Source organism: Symphalangus syndactylus, chromosome 3 (assembly GCF_028878055.3).
Source record: "Symphalangus syndactylus isolate Jambi chromosome 3, NHGRI_mSymSyn1-v2.1_pri, whole genome shotgun sequence".
Taxonomy (NCBI): domain Eukaryota; kingdom Metazoa; phylum Chordata; class Mammalia; order Primates; family Hylobatidae; genus Symphalangus; species Symphalangus syndactylus.
In genome coordinates this window covers 129,126,658-129,153,204 of record NC_072425.2, presented here as the reverse complement: position 1 = coordinate 129,153,204, position 26,547 = coordinate 129,126,658, and the positions used below count along the sequence as shown (strand labels likewise).

At 40.0% G+C, this 26,547-nt stretch overlaps 3 protein-coding genes across 8 annotated transcripts in view; all 3 read right to left on the bottom strand.

The window, feature by feature from the left end:
* The window catches only part of BCO2 (beta-carotene oxygenase 2), a 43,653-nt gene extending 28,997 nt beyond the window's left edge, over positions 1-14,656 (bottom strand). For both annotated transcript variants that reach the window (XM_055273120.2, XM_055273121.2), the window contains exons 1-2: positions 14,461-14,656; positions 10,380-10,584 (exon numbers count right to left, since the gene is read on the bottom strand). In XM_055273120.2, the coding sequence (XP_055129095.1) occupies positions 10,380-10,584; positions 14,461-14,479 (224 nt within the window). In that variant the 5' untranslated portion in view covers positions 14,480-14,656. The remainder of the gene's footprint in view (positions 1-10,379; positions 10,585-14,460) is intronic.
* On the bottom strand, positions 6,655-8,823 carry LOC129479652 (BTB/POZ domain-containing protein KCTD9-like). The gene is given in 2 exon segments (XM_055273122.2): positions 6,655-7,004; positions 7,944-8,823. Coding segments are annotated over 2 exon segments (1,194 nt in total). The 5' UTR covers positions 8,788-8,823.
* A 4,641-nt stretch (positions 14,657-19,297) lies between the features above and the next one.
* Positions 19,298-26,547, bottom strand: part of TEX12 (testis expressed 12) — an 84,378-nt gene continuing 77,128 nt past the window's right edge. Inside the window, exons 1-5 of one of the 5 annotated variants that reach the window (XM_055273142.2) lie at positions 23,532-24,596; positions 22,564-22,650; positions 21,322-21,433; positions 21,174-21,229; positions 19,673-20,078 (exon numbers count right to left, since the gene is read on the bottom strand). In XM_055273142.2, coding sequence (XP_055129117.1) covers positions 19,938-20,078; positions 21,174-21,229; positions 21,322-21,433; positions 22,564-22,626 — 372 coding nt within the window. In that variant the 5' untranslated portion in view covers positions 22,627-22,650; positions 23,532-24,596 and the 3' untranslated portion in view covers positions 19,673-19,937. Of the gene's footprint in view, positions 20,083-21,173; positions 21,230-21,321; positions 21,434-22,563; positions 22,651-23,531; positions 24,597-26,547 lie in introns of those variants that run through there. The other 4 variants (XM_055273141.2, XM_055273143.2, XM_055273140.2 and 1 more) reach the window with 4 other exon arrangements.

Sequence of the window (26,547 nt, the reverse complement as noted above, 5' to 3'; positions counted from 1 at the left end):
ATAAAGTATTGGGACTATCTCACATTTGAAGGTTTGGTAGAATTCATCTGTGAAATAATCTGGGCCTGGTAATTTTTTTGAGAAACACTTCCTTAATGAGGTTCCTATTTCTTCTACAGAAACTGGTCTACTTAAAACTTCCCTCTCTAAGGCCAGGCGCTGTGGCTCACGCCTGTAATCCCAGCACTTTGGGAGGCCGAGGCAGGCGAATCACAAGGTCAGGAGATCAAGACCATCCTGGTTAACACGGTGAAACCCCTACTAAAAATACAAAAAAATTTAACCAGGCATGGTGGCGGGTGCCTGTAGTCCCAGCTACTCAGGAGGCTGACACAGGAGAATGGCGTGAACCTGGGAGGCGGAGCTTGCAGTGAGATGAGATCGCACCACTGCACTCCAGCCTGGGCGACAGAGCGAGACTCTGTCTCAAAAAAAAAAAAAAAAAAAAAAAACTTCCCTCTCTATCAATTTTGTTTAATTCTTTTTATTCTTATTTTTGTAGAGACAAAGTCTGGCTAGGCTGCCCAGACTGGTCTCGAACTCCTTTCCTCAAGCAATCCTCCTACCTCACCCTCCCAAAGTGCTAAGGTTATCCTGCCTTGACCTCCCAAAGTGCTGGGATTACAGGCATGAGCCACCACACCTGGCCTCCATCATTTTTGGTAATCTGCTTTCCCTATAGAATTATCCATTTTATCAAGGCTTTCAAATGTATTTGCATAAAGGCCTTCAAAGTCTCTTGTAATTAATTTTTTTCTGTTTCAATTATTCCTTCTCCATTGTCATTTCATACTTTGTATGTTTGTGCCTTTTCCTTTTTTCTTCTTGATCATGTTAACTAATGGTTTGTCTACTTTGGTAGTATTTTTCAAAAAAACTTACAATAATTTCAAGAATTTTTGCTACTTAATATATTTCAACTTGTTAGACTCTATCTCAAGACATCCTGTCATTCCATGCATTCATTTATTCAAGTCGACATCTTCTATCTGCCAGGCATTGTGCCAAGGTTAGCACTTACAGGCACATAAATAACGGATACAAAGAGATTCCTGCTACAAGGGAGACACTTCAAAAAAAAAAAAAAAAACTATGCAGAGAAGGAGCAACAGGATGGAAAGCTGGGGGAATCAGGGAAAGGTCAAGAGGGAAGGAGACATTTGGCTGGGTCTTTACGGATGTCTGCCAATTGCAGAGGGGACAAGGGCAGAGGTGATGGAAGGAGGAAGGGTCAGAAGACATATAGTATCTTAGAGGAACAGCCAGTTGAGGGGGTAGCGTGTGGGCGCAGCTGTCAGTGGCAGGTGATAATGTTGGAGAAACAGGTCTGCCTGAGACCACCAGCACTTAGACTAAGGCTTAATGACCTTCAGCAGGAAAGTGTGAAGTTGTGAAACAGGAGAGTGAAACTGTGTGACCAGCATCCTGGAATACAAAGAACAGCATGCAGATTGAAGAAGCCAACGAGGAGCCCAGGCAATAATCCAAGCAAGAGAAGATAAGCACCTAAACTGAAGCAGCACCAGTGAGCAAAGGACAAACTCCAGAAACAAGTCAGAGATGACTGATAGGATGTAGGCAGCGACAAAAAGAGGGTCCAAAATGTTGGACCTGAATGACTGGCTGGCTGGTGATGCTTTAACTGGGATGGAGAAGACATGAAGAACAAGTACTGGGGAAAAGTCAATGGCTCGGTTTTGAGAGAGTCTGAGCTATTTGTAGAACACCAGAGTATAGATGTTCCACAGCCAGTTGGCAAAACACAGGTCTAGAGCCCAAGAGCTGGGGGCGGGGTGGGAGATCCACGTTTGAGAGTATCTAGATATAAGTTTGCCAGTGAGATAACTGCCATCTACCAAGCACTTACTACATGCCAGGTATTGTGCTAAGCACTTTGCTACATCCCTTATACACATATTTTCCCTTCACATTGACCCTGCAAGGGAATATTTTTCCCATTTTACAGATGTGGAAACCAAGGTTCAGAGGAATATGCCCACAGTCACAGGGCTGCTCAGTGACAGAACAAGGGTTTGAATTCAGTGATGACACTACATCCTGGGCTCTACAGCATCCCAAAAGGTAAGGGAGCTCTAAGAGTTATTTGGTAGATGAGGAAATGGGAGCCATCATGATGCATCAAGGTTTCAGAGAAGAGGAAGAGAGCTGCGTCCTCTGATCAGGAGTGTGGGGAAGTGTGGAGGTGGGAAGAGGGAAGCTGAAGGAGTTCAAATGCAGCTGTCCCTCAAGTCATTCCTTCCTATGAAGTAGCCCAGTTTATCTGCTGAGGGTGAAAGGGACGGGGAGAATGAAGGAGGCTTCAGGAAAGGGTCAGAGACTTGCAGCAGACCCCCTGAGAAGCTGGAAAGAACACTGACTGCTAAAGATTCCTGGCAGCACCAAGCACTCAGCTAGGACTGGAAATCATCATTTGGTAATTGAATTAATCAGCAAGGTTGTGTGATTTGCTCTAGACCTGCTTAGCAGGCCTGGGCCATGAGCAGGGGAAACTAAGGATGGGCTAATCTAGAACTGAAAATAATCAGAGAAGAGGCAGTGACCACCGGGGCAAAGGAAGTGAGCGTGGTGTTGAAAGTGCTTGAAGTGACTGACGGTAAAGTCTGGGCCAGGGAGAAGAAATTAAGAGACACTGGATAAGCCTTAAGAAGGTGGAGGACAGGAAGGAAAGGAGAACTTGAAGGAATGAAAAAAACAAGTTTAATGGGAACGTAGGACTGTGAAAACTGGGGTTTTGAGCAGAGTAAAGTTTCAGAGTTCAAGATTTCAGGGGTGGGGAAATTCTGTAGAGTAAGTTCCAAGTATGGCCTTAGTATGTGGCCTTGTCGAAGTGGCATGGAGGGGGACAATCATTACAGTGGCGATAGTCCAGGAACTGGGAGCCTAGACTATGGATCCTGAAATCCTGTCTAGAGAATGGTAGAGACTAAAGGTGCTGATGCTATTTAGTATTCTGCCTAGATTCATGTAACTTTATTCTTTTTACTTTTGTTTAACTTTTATTTTTTGTAGAGATGGAGTCTTGCTATGTTGCCCAGGCTAGCCTTGAACTCCTGGCCTCAAGCCATCCTCCTGCCTTGGCCTCCCAAAGCACTGGGATTATAGGTGTGATCAACCACATCCAGCTTTCACATAACTTTAAAAACTAGTATGTCTTCAATTAAATCATTGATGAAAAAAATTTAATTGAAGATAGGCCTGTGGCATGTCATCACTGTGTCTGCATGCTGACATGAATCTGTTAAATGGCATCCAACAGAGTGATAAGAGCTTCACAAGTGAGCAGGGCTATTCTTATCCATAGGTGAAAGGTTACACTGCCCTTCCCTAGGTCACTGCCTCTCCCTGTAGGTCCTATCTGGGGAGTCAACCACTAAACTGAGTGTCTATCTCCTTTTGACCTAAAGATATCTGTCCAAGGGGAAGGCTAGACCTTGTTCCTGCTATAAATGCCCACCACTGGCTCTGAAGAAACTGATTTGAGGACAAAGTAGACACTTGTGAGGGCCAGCCATGCCATCCGCTTCTCCCACAAAGACACTTATCTTCAAAGAGGCCTGTGGGGCAAGCCTGCGCCCTAAGTGGTTCTGCTACTTGGTTTGAACAATATATTACAGCGTCTCCTTCTGCAGCAGGTGAAATACCATATACCCTCTGTAAGAGGCTGTTTATTCTCTGGGAGCTAGATTAAGTTTCTTCTCCTCCCCTTTGCCGTCCTTCTCTTCTACTTCTCTTTGCCTCATAGTCTTTTTTTAAGCATCCCTAATTCTTGGTCTGTTTCCAACAACAGACCATGAGAGGCACAGAAGGACCATGACCAAATTCCAACCAGGCCCAGAGGAAAGGGCATGGTGATTTACCAAACAGAAACTAGAATGGTGGTTGCCAGGGGTTAGAGGAAGGGAAGAATGGGAAATTAGTGTTCAGTGGATACAGGGTTTCAGTTTTGCAAGGTAAAATGAATTCTGTGGATGGATGGTAGCATAATCGTATGAATCTACTTAATGCCATTGAATTCTATATACAAAAATGGTTAAGATGGTAAATTGTATGTTATCTATATTTTACCACAGTATCTTTTTAAAAAACAATAATTCCTGGAATTCATCTAGCCATTAAAAATAATGACTTGGTAGCAACATGGATAAAAAGGCTTATGATAGTGTGAAGTTTTACTAAAGTGGGGCAAAGAATACTACATATAACTGTAATTATTTAAAACAAATCCATAGAAATAGTGAGGAAAACTGGCAGGAAATACATCAAAGTGATAATAAAGGATGTGTCAGGTGGTACATGCTTCCCCCAGTCTCCCTTTTCTATATTTTAAAAAGTTTATATGGGTAAAACTTTTATAATAAAAAATCATTTCTAATATTTAAAAATGTTTAAAACAAAGCAGATTCCTTCCTCGCCATAGAGGTTTTGTCACATAGCTGCACGTCCCTAGTAGACACTGAGAGAAATTTATACTGAAGAGTTATTGGTTTTTCATTTTTTTCAACACTTTATATCGTTCATTAATGCAGTATACATTAGATCTAAAGTCTGCAGTTTCTAAGCACACCATGTTTAGATCTTTCAGATCTTTCTGCAGTTTGACGTTATTTCTACAGAGGTACCTTTAAGTGAATGAATAATACATTCTATAATTCCTGAAAATATAGTACAGAGTGAAATTATTTAAATATAATTTAGGCACATATTGATTATGAAAATAGATTATTTCTCAATACAATAATACTTCTCTGTCTTGGTAAAAATAATAAAGCAAAGAAAATAATTCATTTCTGAAGTTGCTTTCCTTCACTTGTAAAGGTCTGATCTCCTCCCACTATGCATATGTACCCTTTACTGTTAAGGAAAGCTTTGCATATGTAGATACAGAAGAATAAGCTACATAAATACTAAAGATATGTCATTCCCCCGAAGGAGACACAGGTGGTTTTCAATGATTCCTTGCCTCATGTTGATGAGTCTGTAGAATTCAGAACCCATTTGGACACAGCTAATATCCCTGCTCTTGGGGTAGAAATAAGGACACCAGGTCATTGGTAGGGAGGTACAGGCCCTTCCTCTGCTGCTGCAGAAAGATAATGACTCAAGAAAATTGGGCTAAAATTTGTTTTATTTATATATATATATATAAATGTAAAAGAATCACAGGTGCTGACTGATTGGTATTACATCTTGGACCAGCCAAATGCCTTTAATTTTACTTTATATATATTTTTTGGCGGCTATAATCAAATGTGTGTTTAAAATTCCTCATTCACAGGCCGGGCGCAGTGGCTCACGCCTGTAATCTCAGCACTTTGGGAGGCCGAGGCAGGCTGATCACGAGTCAGGAGATCGAGACCATCCTGGCTAACACGGTGAAACCCCGTCTCTACTAAAAATACAAAAAAAATTAGCCAGGCGTGGTGGCGGGTGCCTGTAGTCCCAGCTACTCAGGAGGGTGAAGCAGGAGAACGGCGTGAACCCGAGAGGCGAAGCTTACAGTGAGCCGAGATCGCACCACTGCATTCCAGCCTGGGCGACAGAGCGAGACTCTGTCTCAAAAAAAAATAAAAAATTCCTCATTCCCCACAGTAGGGTTCTAGCTGCAATTATATTACATTGCCTTTTAGCAGACAACTCTACCATATTCATTCATATGAGCTTTGATTGCAGTAGCTCTGGATTTAGTATCTATTTCTAAGCTGGCCCTATGTAGACTATTTGGTATTTGAATTAAATGAATATTAATGATGCACCTCGCTTTTTTGGTTTTGAAGTATCTTCCTATGCTTGTGATGATTATATGAGAAAACTAGGCTAATAGTAAACAGATAGAATTGCTTGGTCTGGTGTTGGGTGGAACTTGCCTAGAATGAAATTCTGAGAAATTCTTATTTGTAAGTGTTGTGGTGATAGGTAAGTTCTTCCTCCATCCAGAGTTCTACTGTACCTTTGGAATGACAGTGATGTACAACAATGTCTTTCTTTCCACTCTGTTTCAATCAGTAAGAACTGGATATTACTTTAATTTAGCTACTGTTTTGTCCTAAAAAGTAAACATTGTAAAAATGAACCTGAAAAGAGTCTTAGGGAGTCTGATCTAACCATATTCATACAGTGTGACAGGTATTTAAACAGGGATGGCATCACTACAGCTATTTATAAACCTGAACAACCTTTACCAAGTTTTCATAAAGTTTTAACAATTTAAATATCCATACTGCATCTAGGTATTCAATAAATATAATTGCATATGTTGTGCTTTCCATAAATTAAAATCCTGAAATGCATCTCAAACCAAGATGGTATTTCCACATCATGCCTATTTAAAAGCAAATATAATAGATACTATTCCCGGTCATAAAACTAGGTAAATCCTCCTACCCTGTTCAAAAAGCAGCAATATCTAGTTTCCCTACATCTATTAAATGAGTGCTTTTCTGTTAAGAATCAGAAGATGGAAAAAATGTCAGTTTTTTCCCTTATGCACTGCTGAGAACAAGCATAATCCTCTAAATGTTTTTTTAAAATTTCCTTATAGTGTTATTTCTTCTAGACAACTGAGTGGGTGGAGAAAGAAAAGTGGTAAGGAAAACATTTTCATCTTGTAGATCTTCCTCCAGCCCCTAAAATTTCTCATCTGACACTTTGTGACAAGTATAGTGGTGTCAGCATCTCTTCAAATATAGCTCCTTTCACGTTGGACCCTCTCAGGTTGGCTTCTTGAAGATCACACCCACAGAGATCACAGTTCTCTAAATCAGTTCCTGCCAGAGTTGCTCCTCTGAGGTTACAGTTCTCCAACTTTGCATTTTTTAATGTAGCCACTCTCAGGTTAATTCCTGTCATCTGACTTCCTTCCATATCTACACCTTTCAGATTAACACCTTCTAAATTGGCTTTAAGACCAGAAGGATCGTCAAAATTACACAGTTTCAGGGATGCTCCTTCTGCATTAGAACAGAGCATCTTTTTATATATATATACTTTAAGTTCTAGGGTACATGTGCACAATGTGCAGGTTTGTTACATATGCACACATGTGCCATGTTGGTGTGCTGCACCCATTAACTTATCATTTACATTAGGTATATCTCCTAATGCTATCCCTCCCTGCTACCCCCACCCCATGACAGGCCCCGGTGTGTGATGTTCCCCTTCCTGTGTCCAAGTGTTCTCATTGTTCAATTCCCACCTACGAGTGAGAACATGCGGTATTTGGTTTTCTGTCCTTGCGATAGTTTGCTCAGAATGATGGTTTCCAGCTTCATCCATGTCCCTACAAAGGACATGAACTCATCATTTTTTATGGCTGCATAGTATTCCATGGTGTATATGTGCCACATTTTCTTAATCCAGTCTATCATTGATGGACATTTGGGTTGGTTCCAAGACTTTGCTATTGTGAATAGTGCCGCAATACACATACGTGTGCATGTGTCTTTATAGCAGCATGATTTATAATCCTTTGGGTATATGCCCAGTAATGGGATGGCTGGGTCAAATGGTATTTCTAGTTCTAGATCCTTGAGGAATCGCCACACTGTCTTCCACAATGGTTGAACTAGTTTACAGTCCCACCAACAGTGTAAAAGTGTTCCTATTTCTCTACATCCTCTCCAGCACCTGTTGTTTCGTGACTTTTTAATGATTGCCATTCTAACTGGCATGAGATGGTATCTCATTGTAGTTTTGATTTGCACTTCTCTGATGGCCAGTGATAATGAGCATTTTTTCATGTGTCTGTCTACAAAAATGTCTTCTTTTGAGAAGTATCTGTTTGTATCATTTGCCCACTTTTTGATGGGGTTGTTTGATTTTTTTCTTGTAAATTTGTTTGAGTTCATTGTAGATTCTGGATATTAGCCCTTTGTCAGATGGGTAGATAGCAAAAATTTTCTCCCATTCTGTAGGTTGCCTAGAACAGAGTATCTTGACTCCCTGGATATTTGCACAGTCAAGCACTAATCCAGAGAGATGAGGTCGTTCAAGATTTGCACAGCAAAGATTTGCATGTGCAAGATTACAGAGGCTTAAATTGGCCATTTTGAAGTGAACGTATCGAAGGTCCAAACAAGAAAGATAGGCACCACTGAAGTTCAAAACCTGGCATCACAGTTCTGACTTGGTTGGAGTTGCCAGTAAAAATCGGAAAAATTCCTTTTGGGATATTGGTGAATGATCCTCTGGTGGCTGAGAATTCTTTATTGCCACTTCTAGGTGCTCAATCAATGAGTCAATACCAAAAAATCTTGCTTCTTCTAACACACTTAATAAATTAATGCTATCATTTACAATGAGCTGTCCATGACGCAAGTAGTTCAAAATGGGTTCAAAGTACTCAGGACTTCGGTCAATTAAGAAAGCTCCTCTATGATCTTGCTTATTTCCCCAGACACCTTTGTACTTAAACATGTGGGCCAGCATACTGTTAGGTTCTTTATTCACTAAAGTGCTCCGTGTAGTTGTAAAGTACCACCCTTCAACATTTAATGTCAGCCAGTCTGTGTGGAATCCTAACAATCCTTCAGTAGGCTTACAATCTGTCTGAGGATCAATAAATGGCTCTCCTTCACAAACAAACAAAACATCATCATCCCTGATCCAAGCAATATCATCAATCAGTCCACCTTTCCCATTATACACACTGGTGGCTTTTATGCTGAGTTTACTGCTGGCCACGGAAAGCAAATCAGATAAAGTTCCATATACAGCAACCACCTTTCCGTTCTGCAGGCTGCCGTTCAGGAACAGGGTCATCCGCCTCATCGCGCTGCCCCCGCTGGGTCCTGAGTGGGCCGCCACCCTCCCACCTGGTCCTCCTCCCACCTTTTTCTCCTCCCGCCCTTCCCTCCCTCCATCCACTTGGATTTGCCTCCCTTCGCCACCTTTCTGCCCTTGGGGACACACCACACACATGCACTCTGTCCCACACCCAGGGCTCGACCAGTCCTCCTTCCCACCCTACCCCTAGGCTCCTCAGCCTGCCTGGGTTTTTCATTTATTGGCATCTATTTATTGAATGCTATTTAGGTGCAGACCACTGTTACAGGTAGTGGGGATACAGGATGAACTAGAAAAAGTATCTACCCTCATCAAATTACATTCTAGTGGGGGAACAGAGCTTAACACTCAAATAACAAAAAATGCCAGACACTGGCCGGGCGCGGTGGCTCACGCTTGTAATCCCAGCACTTTGGGAGACCGAGGCGGGTGGATCACGAGGTCAGGAGATCGAGACCACGGTGAAACCCCGTCTCTACTAAAAATACAAAAAAGTTAGCCGGGCGTGGTGGCGGGCGCCTGTAGTCCCAGCTACTCGGAGAGGCGGAGGCAGGAGAATAGCGTGAACCCGGGAGGCGGAGCTTGCAGTGAGCCGAGATTGAGCCACTGCACTCCAGCCTGGGCGACAGAGCGAGACTCCATCTCAAAAAAAAAAAAAAAAAAAAAAAAAACCAGACACTGATAACACTGTGTAGAGAATTAAAATAGGTAATTGTAATTAATACAGTCAGCTCTCCATATCCATAGTTCCACATCTGTGGATTCAACCAATCTCTTGAGTCAAAAATATTGTGGGAAAAAAATGTCACAAAGTTCTGCAAAACAAAACTTGAATTTGCTGAGTACTAAGACAAATCCATGGGAATGAAGTATGTGTAAGCATTGTATTAAGTATTATAGAGTAATCTAGAGATGATTTAAAAGATATGGTAGGATATATGTAGGTTAAAAGCAAATAAATGCATTTTATATAAGGGACTTCAGCATACTTGGATTCTGGTATTTAGGGAGGTCCTCTAACCAATGCCCTGTGAATACTGAGGGATGACTGTGCTGGCATTTTTATGTTGGGAGATCAGGAAAGGCTCAAAGGACATGAGATTTGAGTTGACATCTGAATGAAAAGACCAGTCTTGGGAAGATTAGGGAACATAGGTGAGAGAACTAATTCTAAGATGCTGAGAAGATATAACTGTGCCCAGAGTTTGAGGAACTGAAAGAGACCACGTGTCTGGCAAGTGCTGGGTGAGGGAGAGAGTGGTATGAGGAGACATTGCCCTTCCTTCAGGAACTTGTGGGGAAACAGCTCAGTCATCACACTGACAGCTTCTGACACCTCTCTTCTTTTGGTACAAACCACAGAGGGCTTCAAATTTACAATAGTCTACAGAGCAGAAAAAGCAGGACATTTTGTTTAAAAAGTCTCCTTTTTTCTCCTCTAGGCTGCAGTTTCTTTATCTGTAATCAAAGGGATGGAATGGCAATATTAACCTCACAGAGGAAGCAGATATTAATGCGTATCCCATAGAACCGCCCATGCCAAGAAATCCAAGTTGTTCTCCAAAATCAAGGCTTACCTATCCTTCCCAAACTCGAATTTCCCAGGTCCAATTCGAAGTAGAGAGCCATTGAGCCACTTAGGAAAATGTCCCCAGACTCGAGCAGAGATGCCCCGTGGAGCCTCTTCCACTGTGGTCAGTAGCGGTGCAACACATGGCAGCAACCGACACTGCCCAAAGACGGCTTTTTTCTGATGAGTATTTCCCAAATACCTTTTGAAAACTGTGCAGAAGAAACCAAAAGCACAAAAAATATTTTACCAAATCTTCTATAAACTTGCCTGTTTCCCACAGACAATAATCTTATCAACTGGCAGCTTGAGGGAAACGTAAACCTAACACCAAATACAGTCTCCAAATTTCTTCTCTCTCCTTCCTCATTCCCAGACTATCAACGGCTTGGTTCTCCATTTTCTTTTTTCTTTTTTTTTTGTTTTGAGACGGAGTCTCGTTCTGTCGCCCAGGCTGGAGTGCAGTGGCGCAATCTCGGCTCACTGCAAGCTCCGCCTCCCGGGTTCACGCCATTCTCCTGCCTCAGCCTCTCCGAGTAGCTGGGACTCCAGGCGCCCGCCATCACGCCGGGCTAAGTTTTTTTTTATTTTTAGTAGAGACGGGGTTTCACCGTGGTCTCGATCTCCTGACCTCGTGATCCGCCCGCCTCGGCCTCCCAAAGTGCTGGGATTACAAGCGTGAGCCACCGCGCCCGGCCTAGTTCTCCATTTTCAACCCACACCAATTCTTCCATTTTTTGTAGTACTAATCTGCCTAAGAACTAATTTAGGACTACTAATCTGCCTAAGAACTAACTTAGGACTTCAATTACTATTTTTATCATTTCTCATAGTTGAACAATGCTTGTCTTTTTACAAGAATAAATCTACATGCCAACCTCAGATGTGCTAAGAGCAACCTCGTTGTTATAAAAATGACCACCATTCAATATTATCTAATTGTATTGACCCCAGTAATTTAGATATACCAGAATGTGATTCCAAAGATTTCATAGCGATTCTTGTGAATTTAATAAGATCTTAAATTTAATTCCTTTTATTTTAATGGCATATACATGAAAATACAAAGCATTTTCCAGTAGAAGGGTGTCAAAAATTAAATTATGCAGTGATATCCAGTCTGAAATTACCTAAAGTGCAAAAGGCACAAGAAGTAAAAATCATTGTTGTATAATAAGGAACTGAAACTTTTCCCTATTATTTTAACATTACTGAGTATTCACAAGGCAGTACTGCCTAACATAGAGGGGTGGTCAAATAAATAATTAAGTGCTATAAAATAGAATTCTTTATCTCATAAAAGTTTAAGAGTGATTCAGAAATCTAGGCTAGAAAAATGAGCTAACATATAGGAACACTATTATTCTTAAGAAGTGAGATTTGCATTCTTTTAGCAAGTTATTACTATTCCATTTCTTCCAAATCTTTCAAAAATTTAGCATGAAGCACATGAGACATTCTATTCCCCTATATGACATGTAACAATTGAGTCAAACCTAATTCTTTACTGATTTTTCAAATAAAATTCTCTCTCACCCTGAATGTCTTTCCCACTGTCCTTTTCTCTAGTTCTAAGAAAATTCCAGTGGGGCACAGTGGTTCACGTCTGTAATCCCAGCACTTTGGAAGGCCAAGGCAGGTGGATCACCTGAGGTCAGGAGTTCGAGACTGGTCTGGCCAACATAATGAAAGCCCACCTCTACTAAAAATACAAAAAAAAAATTAGCCGGGCATGGTGGTGGACCCCTGTAATCCCAGCTACTCAGGAGCTGAGGCAGGAGAATCGCTTGAACCTGGGAGACAAAGGTTGCAGTGAGCCGAGATCGCAGCACTGCACTCCAGCCTGGGCAACAAGAGCGAAACTTCGTCTCAAAAAAAAAGCAAATTCCATTAATTGGTCAAGGTCTATCTCCAGTGTTACAGTACTTCCCTTAAGAGGCAGCACAGTGTAATACTTAAGGGTGTGAGCTGGGGCTCTACCTGCCTCCAGACTGGTTGGTTTCAAATATGCCCTCTCCCAAATAAGAAGCCTTGAGAAAGACACTTATCACCTCTCTGTGGTCTGTTTCCTCTTTTCTAAGATGGGGATAACGATAATTCATATTACTTCTAAGGCTATAATAAATGAGTTAGTTTATGTAAACCTTTTAGAACAGAATACTCAAAAAATGCTATTATTATATTTACATAGCTTTTAATGATCAGTCTAATAAGGTGTAATATCTTCTTTATTTTATTCATTTGACAAAGTACTTGGTACTGCTGAGGATAAAAAGCATTAGAACCCTGAAATAAAAGAACTGACTGCCTAGTAAACAGATCACTGACACTGTGTTTTATTTCAGCATTGTTTCTCAGAGTCTGGTATGAGGACTACTTGCAACAGAAATACCTGGTGTTACAGCTAAAATGCAGTTTCCTGGACTCCATTCTGGTCCTAATAAATCAGAATCTCTGGGGAAGGACAAGGAGGTATTCTTAAGCATACTAAAATCTGGGAACTACAGTATCAGAAGTACAAAGAGGATGCTTTGAAAAGATAGAGAAGGAAACTCTCAGGTATTTATCTTACTCTACTTTTATTAAAATTATGCATATTTATCTTATTCTCAGATTAAAATAAATTCCCTAAGGTCAGGTATGTAACTTACTCATCTTACTTTTTTAAGTAAATTGAATGGCCTGATTGGGCATTTGTCTAAGTAGAGATACACGAATTTAAAGCATTTTACATTGTAGAAAATATTTACATGTCTATATGTTGTATACTCTACAGCATGCTGTTGGTAATCTGCTACATGCTCTTCAAAGTTCCCATAGAATTTGACATTAACACTTTCTTAAACTCCTTTCTATTCATAGCTTCTGAGACATTGTCCTATTCTAACTTTCCTGCTGCCCTGTAACTACTCTCTGCATTCTGCTGGTTTTATTACTTATTAGCTGACAACCTTGAGCAAGTTACTTAATGTCTCTGAGCCTCAGGTTTTTCAATGATAAAATGGAAATAAAAGGAGGTTAATACTTCCTGTTTATGTCTGTTGTCATAATCAAATATAAACACAGTGGATGCTTTCCAAATGTTAATTCCCTTTATGGGCTCCTTATGCCCCTTATCACTTCATGAATGTCCCTAAGGTCCTACCTTGGATCTTTAATCTCAGCACTCTCCCTTGGCAATCTCATCTAGTCTCTTAATTTCATCAATTACTTCTTGCAGGTGACTTTCAACATGTCAAAATAGAATGTTTAATTTCCCCCCCAATCAATTTTCTTCATCTAAGATATTTCCCAACTCCTTCAGATGAAATTCACTCACCAAACTCATCCTTCAAGATCCAGTTTCCATGTCATTTGCTTTATAAACACAGCATTCCCCTTACCTACAGCAAGAACTGATTCTCCTTAGTCTGAACTCACAGCATCTGTTTATAGCTCTCATATGGACCTTATCTTATCTGTCTTGTATGATAAATGATACTATCAGTACTCCTTGAGTACAGGGTCTGGTGTTTGTCTCCCCTCTCCTTCCAGTACATAATACATTCCCTTGCATACTGCAAACATTAAATTACTACATTAAGTAATTTTAAAATTTATAGTGCATATTAGTATGATTTCTGAAAGCTGTAGATCAGCCAATTTCTATACATAAAATTATGTAACAATGGTAACTATAATAGAAGGCTATAAAACAATAAATGAGTTTTAAGGCAGTCCCCGCAAAATGCAAATAGAGAAACCAAACAATTACATTAGAACATGTGGCAGTGATTTTTCAATTTAGAAAAGCCTAAATATTGAATATTCTTCTTATTGCAAATCCCAAAGAATCCCAAGCCCCTGAATCCTGCCCTAAATATTGCATAAATATACAAATGTGAAGGCTGTTTCCCTGACCATGAGGAAACAATCCTAACTCAGCCTTCTTTAACTTCCGGGACTCTGAGGAATTGCTCTTTCATCTGAGCCACACAGGACGCAAAGCTTCAGAAGCTCCCAGCAATCTTCAGGAAAGAGGCACAGAATTCTAAGCGCAGACTGGCAAGAAGAGGAGGATGAGGAAGAGAAAGGGGCAAACCCTCTACCTGGGAGCCGGTGTGCCATCACAGGAAGGAAATCCACTGCAGTGGCAGAAAGACTCCTGATAAAATGGAGAAAGACTCGAAAAAAATTTTTGTATTGAGCAGATCCCGTGATTTCCAAATCCTCTCACACTGGCAGTTCTGAGTATTACTAAACAGTGAACACGCACAGAACTGCCTGGACTGTCCCTCCCTCACTGACAGGTCAAAGAGAGGAGGTGGCTTAAGGGGTGGGGCTTATTTCCATGACAACCATCCAAACACCCTATCTATAATCAGTAGCTGTTTGAAATATTAAAATTAGACCACCAATAGTGGTCTCCCCCTCCCTAAACTTTTCTTTTTCAAACCTGTTCTCACGCTACAGTTAAGTCCGTTTATCCTGATGCACAGCATCAATTTCATTATGCCACTCTTCTCTTCTGGAAGATTCCAACACAGAATAAAGTCTGAACTTAAGACTGCCACTAGAGGACTCTACAATCTGGCAACAATTTACCTTTCATCCTTTTTCTCTGCCTTTAAATCACTTCATCCTTCCTTTTCTTTTCTATTCATTAATTTTACAGAACATTTTCTAACAATCTAGCATGAGTGAAAGTATGCCCTTAAAATGTATATGACTTTATTAATTTAACATTTTTAGCACCAATGTAGCAAATACTGTGCTACAAAGAAAGAATACCAAGAAACAAGATTGTCCCTACTCTCCAGGAGTTTAGACCATACACTATTCCCCTTCATGAATTATCATCCCAGCAAAGTGACTAACATACCATGATATGTTTGTTCTTCTGTGCCACTGAAGAAACTTTTCCCCTGCCTGAAATATCCCCTTTCCTTTTCAAAAATCCAATTTAAAATCTACCTCTCTGACTCTCTTACCAAAAGTTCTTCTAATAACTCCCACAGCACTGCCACAGAGTTGCTTTTAACATTAACATATCATGTTTTCCTAGCAAAATTGTATTTCAAGAAAGAAGTGGTTAAAATTGTCAGAAGGGAGTGTCTTAAAACATATAGCAGAGTACAAAGATGGTTCGGTATATATTTTGATTAGTAATCAATGAAAAATAACTTATAAATTTGTGAGATTTTATTGAAATAGTAAAGAGTAACATTAGAAGTGTAAATTAAAGGGCAATGGTATTCCTGCAATAGCATTTCTCCAGTTGTGAGATTTTTTTTTTTTTTTTTTTTTTTTTTTGAGACAGAGTCTCACTCTGTCACCCAGGCTGGAGTAGAGTGGCACAATCTCGGTTCACTGCAACCTCTGCGTCCCGGATTCAAGTGATTCTCATCTCAGCCTCCTGAGTAGCTGGGACTACAGGTGTACGCCACCATACCCGGCTACTTTTTGTTATTTTTATTAGAGACAGGGTTTCGTCATGTTGGCCATGCTGGTCTCGAACTCTTGACCTCAAGTGATCTGCCTGCCTCAGCCTCTCAAACTGCTGGGATTACAGGTGTGAGCCACCACGCCTAGCCAAGATAATTACTCTTGTCTACGTGGATGGTACCAAAGCCATCCAAATTTGATTTAAAAAATAAGCCTTCATGATTAGGCTTTCAGGCACCTTTATACTACAAGGTATAACAATTCTGAACAGTGCTGAACAGTAAACACATTGTGACTTAAAATCAGTTCTCCAGTCTTAATCATATCAAATGAAATGATCAAATCAATTTTCTGAACCTGCAAAGGGAAGAACTAGATGTTAAACAATGGTGATACCATCAGGATATAACAAGTATATTATGAAATCTAGTCTGAAACAATCTGTTGGCCTTATTTTTCTTTTTTTTTCTTGAGACAGAGTCTCGCTCTGTCACCCAGGCTGGAGTGCAGTGGCGCAATCTCGGCTCACTGCAAGCTCTGCCTCCCGGGTTCATGCCATTCTCCTGCCTCAGCCTCTCCGAGTAGCTGGGACTACAGGCGCCCGCCACCACGCCCGGCTAATTTTTTGTATTTTTAGTAGAGACGGGGTTTCACCGTGATCTCAGTCTCCCGACCTCGTGATCCGCCCGCCTCGGCCTCCCAAAGTGCTGGGATTACAAGCATGAGCCACCGTGCCTGGCCGGCCTTGTTTTTCATATTAGTAATAAATGCTTAGAAAAAGAACATTTCTTAAAGATGGTAGGTCGAAATCCAGATGACATGTCGTATTAACTCACAAATGTTCTGGTTGTATTTAGTTTTTAAAAATTTCCTTTTGGCCAGGCGCAGTGGCTCATGCCTGTAATCTCAGCATTTTGGGAGACTGAGGCAGGTGAGTCACCTGAGGTCAGGAGTTCGAGACTAGCCTGGCCAACATGGCGAAACCCCGTCTCTATTAAAAATACAAAAATTAGGCCGGGCGCGGTGGCTCAAGCCTGTAATCCTTGCATGGGCAAGGACTACATGACTAAAACACCAAAAGAAATGGCAACAAAAGCCAAAATTGACAAATGGGATCTCATTAAACTAAAGAGCTTCTGCACAGCAAAAGAAACTACCATCAGAGTGAACAGGCAACCTACAAAATGGGAGAAAATTTTTGCAACCTACTCATCTGACAAAGGGCTAATATCCAGAATCTACAATGAACTCAAACAAATTTACAAGAAAAAAACAAACAACCCCATCAAAAAGTGGGCAAAGGACATGAACAGACACTTCTCAAAAGAAGACATTTATGCAGCCAAAAAACACAGGAAGAAATGCTCATCATCACTGGCCATCAGAGAAATGCAAATCAAAACCACAATGAGATACCATCTCACACCAGTTAGAATGGCCATCATTAAAAAGTCAGGAAACAACAGGTGCTGGAGAGGATGTGGAGAAATAGGAACACTTTTACACTGTTGGTGGGACTGTAAACTAATTCAACCATTGTGGAAGTCAGTGTGGCGATTCCTCAGGGATCTAGAACTAGAAATACCATTTGACCCAGCCATCCCATTACTGGGTATATACCCAAAGGACTATAAATCATGCTGCTATAAAGACACATGCACACGTATGTTTATTGCGGCACTATTCACAATAGCAAAGAGTTGGAACCAACCCAAATGTCCAACAACGATAGACTGGATTAAGAAAATGTGGCACATATACACCATGGAATACTATGCAGCCCTAAAAAATGATGAGTTCATGTCCTTTGTAGGGACATGGATGAAACTGGAAAACATCACTCTCAGTAAACTATCGCAAGGACAAAAAACCAAACACCGCATGTTCTCACTCATAGGTGGGAATTGAACAATGAGAACTCATGGACACAGGAAGGGGAACATCACACTCTGGGACTGTTGTGGGGTGGGGGGAAGGGGGAGGGACCGCATTAGGAGATATACCTAATGCTAAATGATGAGTTAATGGGTGCAGCAAATCAACATGGCACATGGATACATATGTAACAAACCTGCACATTGTGCACACGTACCCTAAAACCTAAAGTATAATAAAAAAGAAAAAAAAATACAAAAATTAGGCCGGGCACAGTGGCTCAAGCCTGTAATCCCAGCACTTTGGGAGGCCGAGGCGGGCGGATCACGAGATCAGGAGATCGAGACCATCCTGGCTAACACGGTGAAACCCCATCTCTACTAAAAACACAAAAAATTAGCCGGGCGTGTTGGCGGGCGCCTGTAGTCCCAGCTACTCGGGAGGCTGAGGCTGGAGAATGGTGTGAACCCGGGAGGCGGAGCTTGCAGTGAGCCGAGATCACGCCACTGCACTCCAGCCTGGGAGACAGAGAAAGACTCCGTCTCAAAAAAAAAAAAAAAAAAATTAGCCGGGTGTGGTAGCAGGCCCCTGTAATCCCAGCTATTCAGGAGGCCGAGGCAGGAGAATCGCTTGAACCCGAGAGGCAAAGGTTGTAGTGAGCCAAGATCGCACCACTGCACTTCAGCCTAGGCAACAGAGCAAGATTCTGTCTCAAAAAAAAATAAAATAAAATAAAAAATTGAAAAAATTTCCTTTCTTTCCTTCTCTTTTTAGAGACAGAGTCTCACTCTGTCACCCAGGCTAGAGGGCAGTGATGCAATCATAGCTCACGGCAGCTTCAGACTCCTGGGTTCAAGCCATCCTCCCACTTCAGTCTCTCAAGTAGCTAGGATTAGAAATGGGAGCCACTGCACGTGGCAAAAAAAAAAAAAAAAAAAAAAAAATTCATTTCTAATAATTACTTTGTTGACCTCCAACCTGTTCTGTGCTACCACCTCTATCAACCCAATAATTTTTTCCACTTAACCAATTTTCTTTAGCAAGTATTATTTTATTTCACTTTTGTCATCTTTTCTTATATGAGTATTTACATTATGTGATGTTTATGCCTTACAACAGTAATATGATGAAATGAGATTTTATTTTAGAGTTTAGAAGTCAGCAAGGCAAATGTGCAGTCTCCCTTAGGAATAACAATTCCCTATAGTACTATCTGCAATTTTCTGATTGCTTATATTGGAAAAATATACATGTAATAAACTGAACTGCCTATATGATTGAAAAATGGGTGCTATTTTGTTTAAAAATCTGGTTAATATAGCTATCCCATATAGTAATATATAATATAGAAAGTTTTCAGTAAAATCATGGTAGTACTTCACATTAAAGGGATAAATTTTTTAGCTAGATGAGTAGTATAGATCCTCCAGTCCAAATTCAATTTCTCAATTATAATAGGATTGAAGTGACCTCCCAAAGTCATCTTGTTGTTTAAGCCAATCAGTTTACTTTTGGATCACTAATCTTTATCCCATACCACACTGCTGCTAATGTTTCTAAATATAATTCATTAACTGCACATGTTGATGTGGTTGATGTGTAAAAAAGCCAACTCATACAAGGTTCTGGTGAGTAATTTCTGGTTTTTATTTTACTACTTTTACCAGAAGAAAATAATTTTAAGCCAAGAGCTTTTATTAGTCATACATAATAAATAATAGTGAAAATAATCAAATGGAAATAGCACACAGTTATATCATTATATTCTAAGAAACTGGAAAAATCACCTCTAAGGTTTTAACTTTCTTTTATAATCCTGAACATAAAAAAAAATTCAAAATTATCTCCAAAACTATCTGATATTTAAACAAAATATTCTAAAAGTATAATATTATTAAACATTATAAATTAACTGAATCCTTTTTTGGAAGTTTAAGAAACACTAAGAAGTTTAAGGAAAAAATAAAAGAATCCACATAAGATTTAAATAATTTACACTTCTATAAAATGCACTAAATATTTGACCCTCAAAAGAAAAGTGACGTAGTTCATGTTAATGGCCAGCTTAGGACATTAACGTGAACATTAATATTAACATTAAGGAATTTAAAAGTTCCTTTTTAAACCTAGAAATTCAAGGAATTTCCCCTTCTCTAATCAAGATATACATTTTCTTTAACAACTTGAGAGCTTTCAAAGCATAAATGTCATTCTTTCATTGTAACAATAATAGGTTTAAATTCTCAGCTTATTTCAAGTATATATTTTATCTGTGTAATGTGTTTGCAATCACTGTAAACCTCTGTCGCAGGAACTCTCTTTTTTGTATTAGAAAATTTTCAACAGTATTGGCTTCTTTGAAGAGTTCATCTATCTCATCAATGTAAGACGCATCTACTGCTGCTCTCTCACTAATAGGAAAAAAGGTTGTATATTAAACTAAGTAGATATAAACAACATCATTATGTTGTTCTTCATTATGCAATATTTGTTAACTATTTCTTTAAATGGCTTTATGTGCCACAGAACTTCATTAATTTACTAATACTCTTCAGAAAAAAAATTAGTCCCACAAATATTTTTGACTACTCAAAAAGGTCTCCTGACACAACAGGAAGTGTATCTTATACATTATAACACTAATATTCAATTATATACATTATTTTTACAACCATACAAACCACTATCCAAGGATAATGACTGTCCAGCAGTGTAAAAAAAATACTCTATAAACATATTAAGCTAATAAAATATTTAAATTCGGTCTTAAAATAGATATAGGTAAAATATAAATGCAGTCATCCCTCAGTATCCATGGGGTATTGGTTCCAGAATCCCCCACAGAAACCAAAGGAACATCCCTCATAGATATTCAAGTCCCTTATATAAAATGCCATAGTATTTGCATATAACCTAAGAACATTCTGCCATATAATTTAAATTATTTCTTGATTACTTATAAGACCAATACCATGTAAATGCTATGTAAACAGTTGTTATACTGTATTGTTTGAAAAATAATGACAAGAAAAAAATGTCTGTACATGTTCAGTACAGACACAACCACCCTTTGTTTCCAAATATTTTCAATGTGTGGTTGATTGAATCCACAGACTCAGAATCCATCGATATGAAAGGCTGACTCTCTATGACATAAATATCTTTAATATCAGTCTGTTATCATTAATTTCACCAAACATTTTTCTCAAAGAGGTATTTACATAAAATTTAAAATGTAATGTCATCTAATTACAGACCAAGATATATACAGTCTAGTATTAGCTTGGAAAGAGTAAAAAAAAAAAAAAAGGATTTTTAGTGGAAAAGTTGACACTATTCCCTGAAAATAACCAACTAACCTATTATAAGGGACTGAGGTAGAATAAAAAATTCCAGAGTTTTAATTACTGGAGAGGTTTGGCAGCCACAGAATTAAACTTCCCAATACAGAGTTTCCAGAAGAAAACTAACATAAAGACCCCAGAGAATATACTGTAAGTACTTGCCTTAAAAGCTTTGCATAGGTAGACAACATTAGATTAATTTCCTTGCTCACATCTGTTCAAGAAAAATCATGTAAGTTATAAAATATAACAAACCTTCTGCATTATAAAACTGATGTTTAGAAATATAAACATTTTATACATCACCATTTAAATCTTTCTCCAAGGCTTCATCTTTATAAAATAGTCCGGAAATTTCAGAGAAAGATGAATCTGATTTTCCAAGAGAGGACAGCTGTGGACTATCTGGCACTGGAGACTAACAGAACAAAATAAAGAAAACAGGTACAGTCAATAAGATCTTCAGGACATACATATTTTGTTTATTAAGAAAAAGCAAATAAAACATTTTTCAGAAAAAGGCAAACATGCTAGAAAGCATATGACTTAGTCATTTGAGTTTTTATTATTAAGGAAATGTACAGGCCCAAGAAACACTTTGCTCAATGTATTAAATTTTATTTTGCTTTTCAACTAGACTTTGCTTTTCATTTGTTTGTTTTTGTGACAAGTTCTCGCTCTGTCACCTAGGCCAGAGTGTAGTGACAGAATCTTAGCTCACTGTAGCCTCCTAGATTCAAGTGATCCTCCTGTCTCAGACTCCTGAGTAGCTAGCTAGGACTACAGGCACATTCCACCATGCCCAGCTAGTTTTGTGTTTTGTCGCCCCGCCCCGCCCCGCCTCGCCTCGCCTCGTTTTCAGAGACAAGGTATTGCAGTGTTGCCCAGGCTGACCTGAAACTCTTAGCCTCAAACGACTCTCCTGCCTCAGCCTCCCAAAGCACTAGGATTACAGACATGAGCCAATGCGCCCAGCCTTAAATTAGACTTTAAATGTGGTTTTAAACTCCTGCTGAAAAAGCGTCTGGTATCTTGAACCAGTAGATGTTCTCATAGCAATGAAGCTAAACGCAATTTAGATAGTAGCCAAATGCTTGCGAAATTTTGCAAAACAATATAATCTTCAAGGGAGCAAATCATGTCCCAAATGCAACAGATCAATTGGTGGGGGCAGTAGTAAAGGACAGGATACTGTGCTCTTTAAAAAGATCAGTAACTATAGTACCTAGTTATCTTATCACAGCAAAATAATTACATAAAATCCTATGGATCATAAAGGTACAGACTCACTTCTGTCTCTAGATCTCAAGCTACCAAAAAGAAATCTCCCAATAGTTTCTTGGAGGCCTATACTTAGTGAAAAAGCAGCTGGAATCAACATAGTTCCTGCTATGTTGTAGGACAATCCTAGCTCTGGGCATACGAATACATTAAATTCCACTTATCTATAGAGCTTTCTTACAGGGAAGAAATTCGAGTAGTATGTAAAACTACTCGAATAAAATAAAATAGAATAAAAGATTAAGCCTCCATAGGCATACAGCTTACCTCCAATTCTCTTGGCCTCTTGCAATTTCTATTATCAGGCTTTACAAGGTGATTTGCCATCATATTCCGAAGGCACCAGCTACAAAGCTTAGAACAATGCCAGATTTAGGTACAAACTCCATGCTACAAGCTCTCTGGAACCCTTCCCTTTTTCCCACTCCTACTGCTGATGTTAATTTAGACTGTCATTATCTGTCACTTTCCTAAACTCAATTTCTCCCTCCTCTAAATCATTCTATCAACTGCTATTTGGGTAATCTTTCAAAACTGATTACTGCATTCCTTTAACTCAAAAACTTTCATTGTTCCAGAATAAGCTGAAATTCCATGATATGGCCTTCAAGGTCCTGTACTATCTGGTGCAAGCCTACTAGTCCTATCATTTTCAACCACTCCTCTCTATGTACTTAGCCAAATGAGTCTCTCTGGCAATTCTGCCTTGTTTCAGGACTGGCTCAGTTAGGATTCTTCTATCTTCGGCCGGGCGCGGTGGCTCACGGCTGTAATCCCAGCACTTTGGAAAGCTGAGGCAGGAAGATCACCTGAGGTCAGGAGTTCGAGACCAGCCTGGCCAGCATGGTGAAACCCTGTATCTACTAAAAATTCAAACATTAGCCGGGCGTGGTGGCAGGCGCCTGTAATCCCAGCTACTCGGGAAGCTGAGGCGAGAGAATTGCTTGAACCCAGGAGAGGGAGGTTGCAGTGAGCCGATATTGTGCCATTGCACTCCAGCCTGGGCAACAGAGCAAGACTCCACCTCAAAAAAAAAAAAAAAAAAGGATCCTTCTATCTTCACAAAATCTTAATGTTGAAACAGGTCTTACAGTTCATCTAATTCAATGTCATTTTTTACAAGTGAGAAAACAGGGACAGTGACAGTGGATCAAGTGACACCAGTAAGACTGAGCTAAACTGGAACCGAGATCTCACTCTTCGAGTCTGAGGTTATTCCCACTGTCCAACCTTACTTTAAAGTAGCTTCAAATTTTACTCGTACTATTCCATAAATTCGGAAGGCATTTTCCCTAGGAGTCCAAATGTTGAAACCTGGAAGGGTATAGTCGCTGTGTCTTTGAGATGAGGGGAGCCCTGTCCATATTCAAGTTATCAAATGACTTTGTTGTTTTTGAGAAACGATGCTGACTTGGGTAACTCTAACGCATCTGTTTAATTAGTCCTATAAAATATGCATATATAGAAGACACAGCAACAACAAATTTGAAAGATGCTTATTAATTAAATTCTGTATCGTACGTCTCCATTCCTGCCAGTACCTTTATAGTATGTAAGTTTACGTGCTGTAATAGTATTAATAGTATCTAGAAAATACTACACATGCACAGCAGTGCTAACTTTGCCTTGGGAGTTGGAAAATACTTCAGAGAAGCCAACAGGCAGATTTTTCTCTCCTCCCTTCCCGTTCTAATTCTCCCTTTCCCTTTCACCCCCTTCTCTTCTCTCCCAAAGTAACACTGTGCCCCTATGTCAAACGAAAACTTATAATGAAGTAACTGTTTCTGCAAAAATAAGTTCGTTTTCCTGTCATAGCTCAAGGCCTCAGCAGATACAGGCCTGGTGGACGGGCTGGTCTTCGTTGTGTGCCAAACACTGACCACTGCCCTGGCTCTGCCATCTTAGGCTTAGTGACCTGGCTGTTACTAAGCACTGTCCCCTCTGCCCCATGCAGCTGTCTCCTTCTAGTCTTCTCCTTCTTCTCAACGCCATCCTAGCCCCTCAGGCCATTTCGCCTCCATTTTTCCTCACTTCTCACCGCCCCTCCCCACTTCCTCCCTACTGTTGCTTCCGTCCCACTAGAGCCCCTCAGAGGAAGCTTCCATCCTCTCGCCCTTCCTTGTGTCACAGTCCGTCACATTCTCACAGGCGCCCATCCCTCCGGCCCCACCCCAAAGCCAATGTACTTCGCGGTATGGGGACCTTCCTCGTCAGCGAACGCGAGGGCGTGAAGACGCCGGGCGCAGGGTGCTCGGACTTTGCAGGTGGAGGTGGGAAGCACGCCGCACTCCCAGCAGCCCCCGCACGAGTCACGTGACAGCCCTCCCACCGCCCCCCCACCCAACTACTCCCCCTCACTTCCCCACCGCAGCCTCCCAGAGCCTGGCCCCACGGAAGGGTAGCTTTTTTCTGGTTTTCTCCCGCTCTTTCCCCTCGACTTGGAATAGTCGTGAAACAAAAATCTCTCCCTGCCACCCTGTGTGTGTTTGAATGAGGAAAAAATCTGAAACTGGTCAAGAAAGAACAAGGAAGACTGGCCAAAGCAAGGCCGGGGTGTGTCCCAGCGGCTTAGAATCTCAGCAAAGGAACACAAAATAGCACATCCACGGCCTCTTTTCGAGTAAAATTTACTTGGTTTGTTTGCAGGAAGGGTTTAAAACTGCGTTTGCAGATGCTGTGTTTGCAGGAAGGCTTTAATCATGTGTTCCCCTGGCCCACAAGCAAGGCTTTTAGATCCAGAGCCTCAGTTACTACCCCTCTTCCTCTTTGGTGCAACCAAACTTTCATAATCACACCTTCTTAGAAAATTCTTCCCCAGGTCTGTCAATAAGTTAAGTCAATTTAATTGGCAACAGCTATCAAAAAGTGTTGCATAACACACATGGCTCACATAATTGTAGCTTTGCCTCATCGGGTGCTTTAATGTGGAGGCTTTGACCTGCAATTTCAAAGATAAACATTCCAAGCTTATGCCCAGTTAGTGGATGTGGAAGAAAAAAACAAAGCAAATTACCTCATAACACAAAAGTCAATAACACACATCCATAAGCTCCAGGTACAAAATCTTACATCTTAGAGAACTATATTTAACACTTACATACATTACTAAGGTTTTTTTTTCTCCTTTTGCTTGATTAAATGTTAGTTATCATCAAGCCTTGGAAGTATTGCGTGTGTGTATATTTATTTGCTGTTTGTGACGAAGCCAGGTGTTTTAAATAAGTTCCTAGAAAATAAGCGCTCAATGTGTTTAATCTGAGTTGCTAATATTGTGAAATATAGGCCACGTAACTAAATACTAGCCTACATAACTATGGCAAAGTAAGGAGTCTCAAACACTGTCCCAGAACAATAGCAATCTGTGTTGAATTTTTACCTTCTGTGGTAAAATGAAGGGAAAAGGAATGAAGTTTTAGTTTGCCTTAATTTTTATCTTTATTGTTTCAGACTCCTGAGCAGTATAAAGTTTTCATCAAGTCAAATATATTCACTTTAAAGTGACTGTGCTTTATTCTGATAACATGTCCTTCCTAATTTGGGGGGCACAGGTGAGATAAGTTTTATGAAATAAAAAGAAAAAAATTCTTACATTTTTAGTGTCCTTACTTGGTAAAACGTAGAGTTGTCCACTATGTTTATCTCCTCCTCCTTATTATGATTACTGTTATTATTTTTAATGGTTCATTAAACCCAAGGGTCTGGGAAATACTCATGGAATTCATCTCACAGCCTTCACACTGTATGATATTTAAACAGGTGGTTGTCCATCCGATTCTTAAAATATTTCCAAGACAAATGATTCCACCTAATGCATAAATGCTTTCATGAGATTAAGATAACACCATGGACATTTTATTTTATTTTATTTTTTAAATCTTAACCTCCATTGCATAAGCTAAATGGGTAGGAATAAGTGAGATGATATAGATATTGTTATCTAGAGCTTCAAAATATTCAAAGGGCTGTCATCATTATCTCATTTAATCTTTGAAAACAACTCCATGAAGTACAAAGGACATTGAGACATTTGGATTGCTCTAGATCAAAGAAAAAAGTGTTTGTCCCAAAACTTCAAAATGTGTAAATTACACATTCTGCATCTTTACAGCTGAAGAAAATTCACTGGCAATGGAATATTTAAAATTAGAGCTTGCTTAGTGCTCTGCTTCTGATGACTACTTGATCCCACTTCGTGCTTTCGTGTTAATTGGCCCAATTGGACTCTACAGTTGGAAGGTGAAAACTTACTAT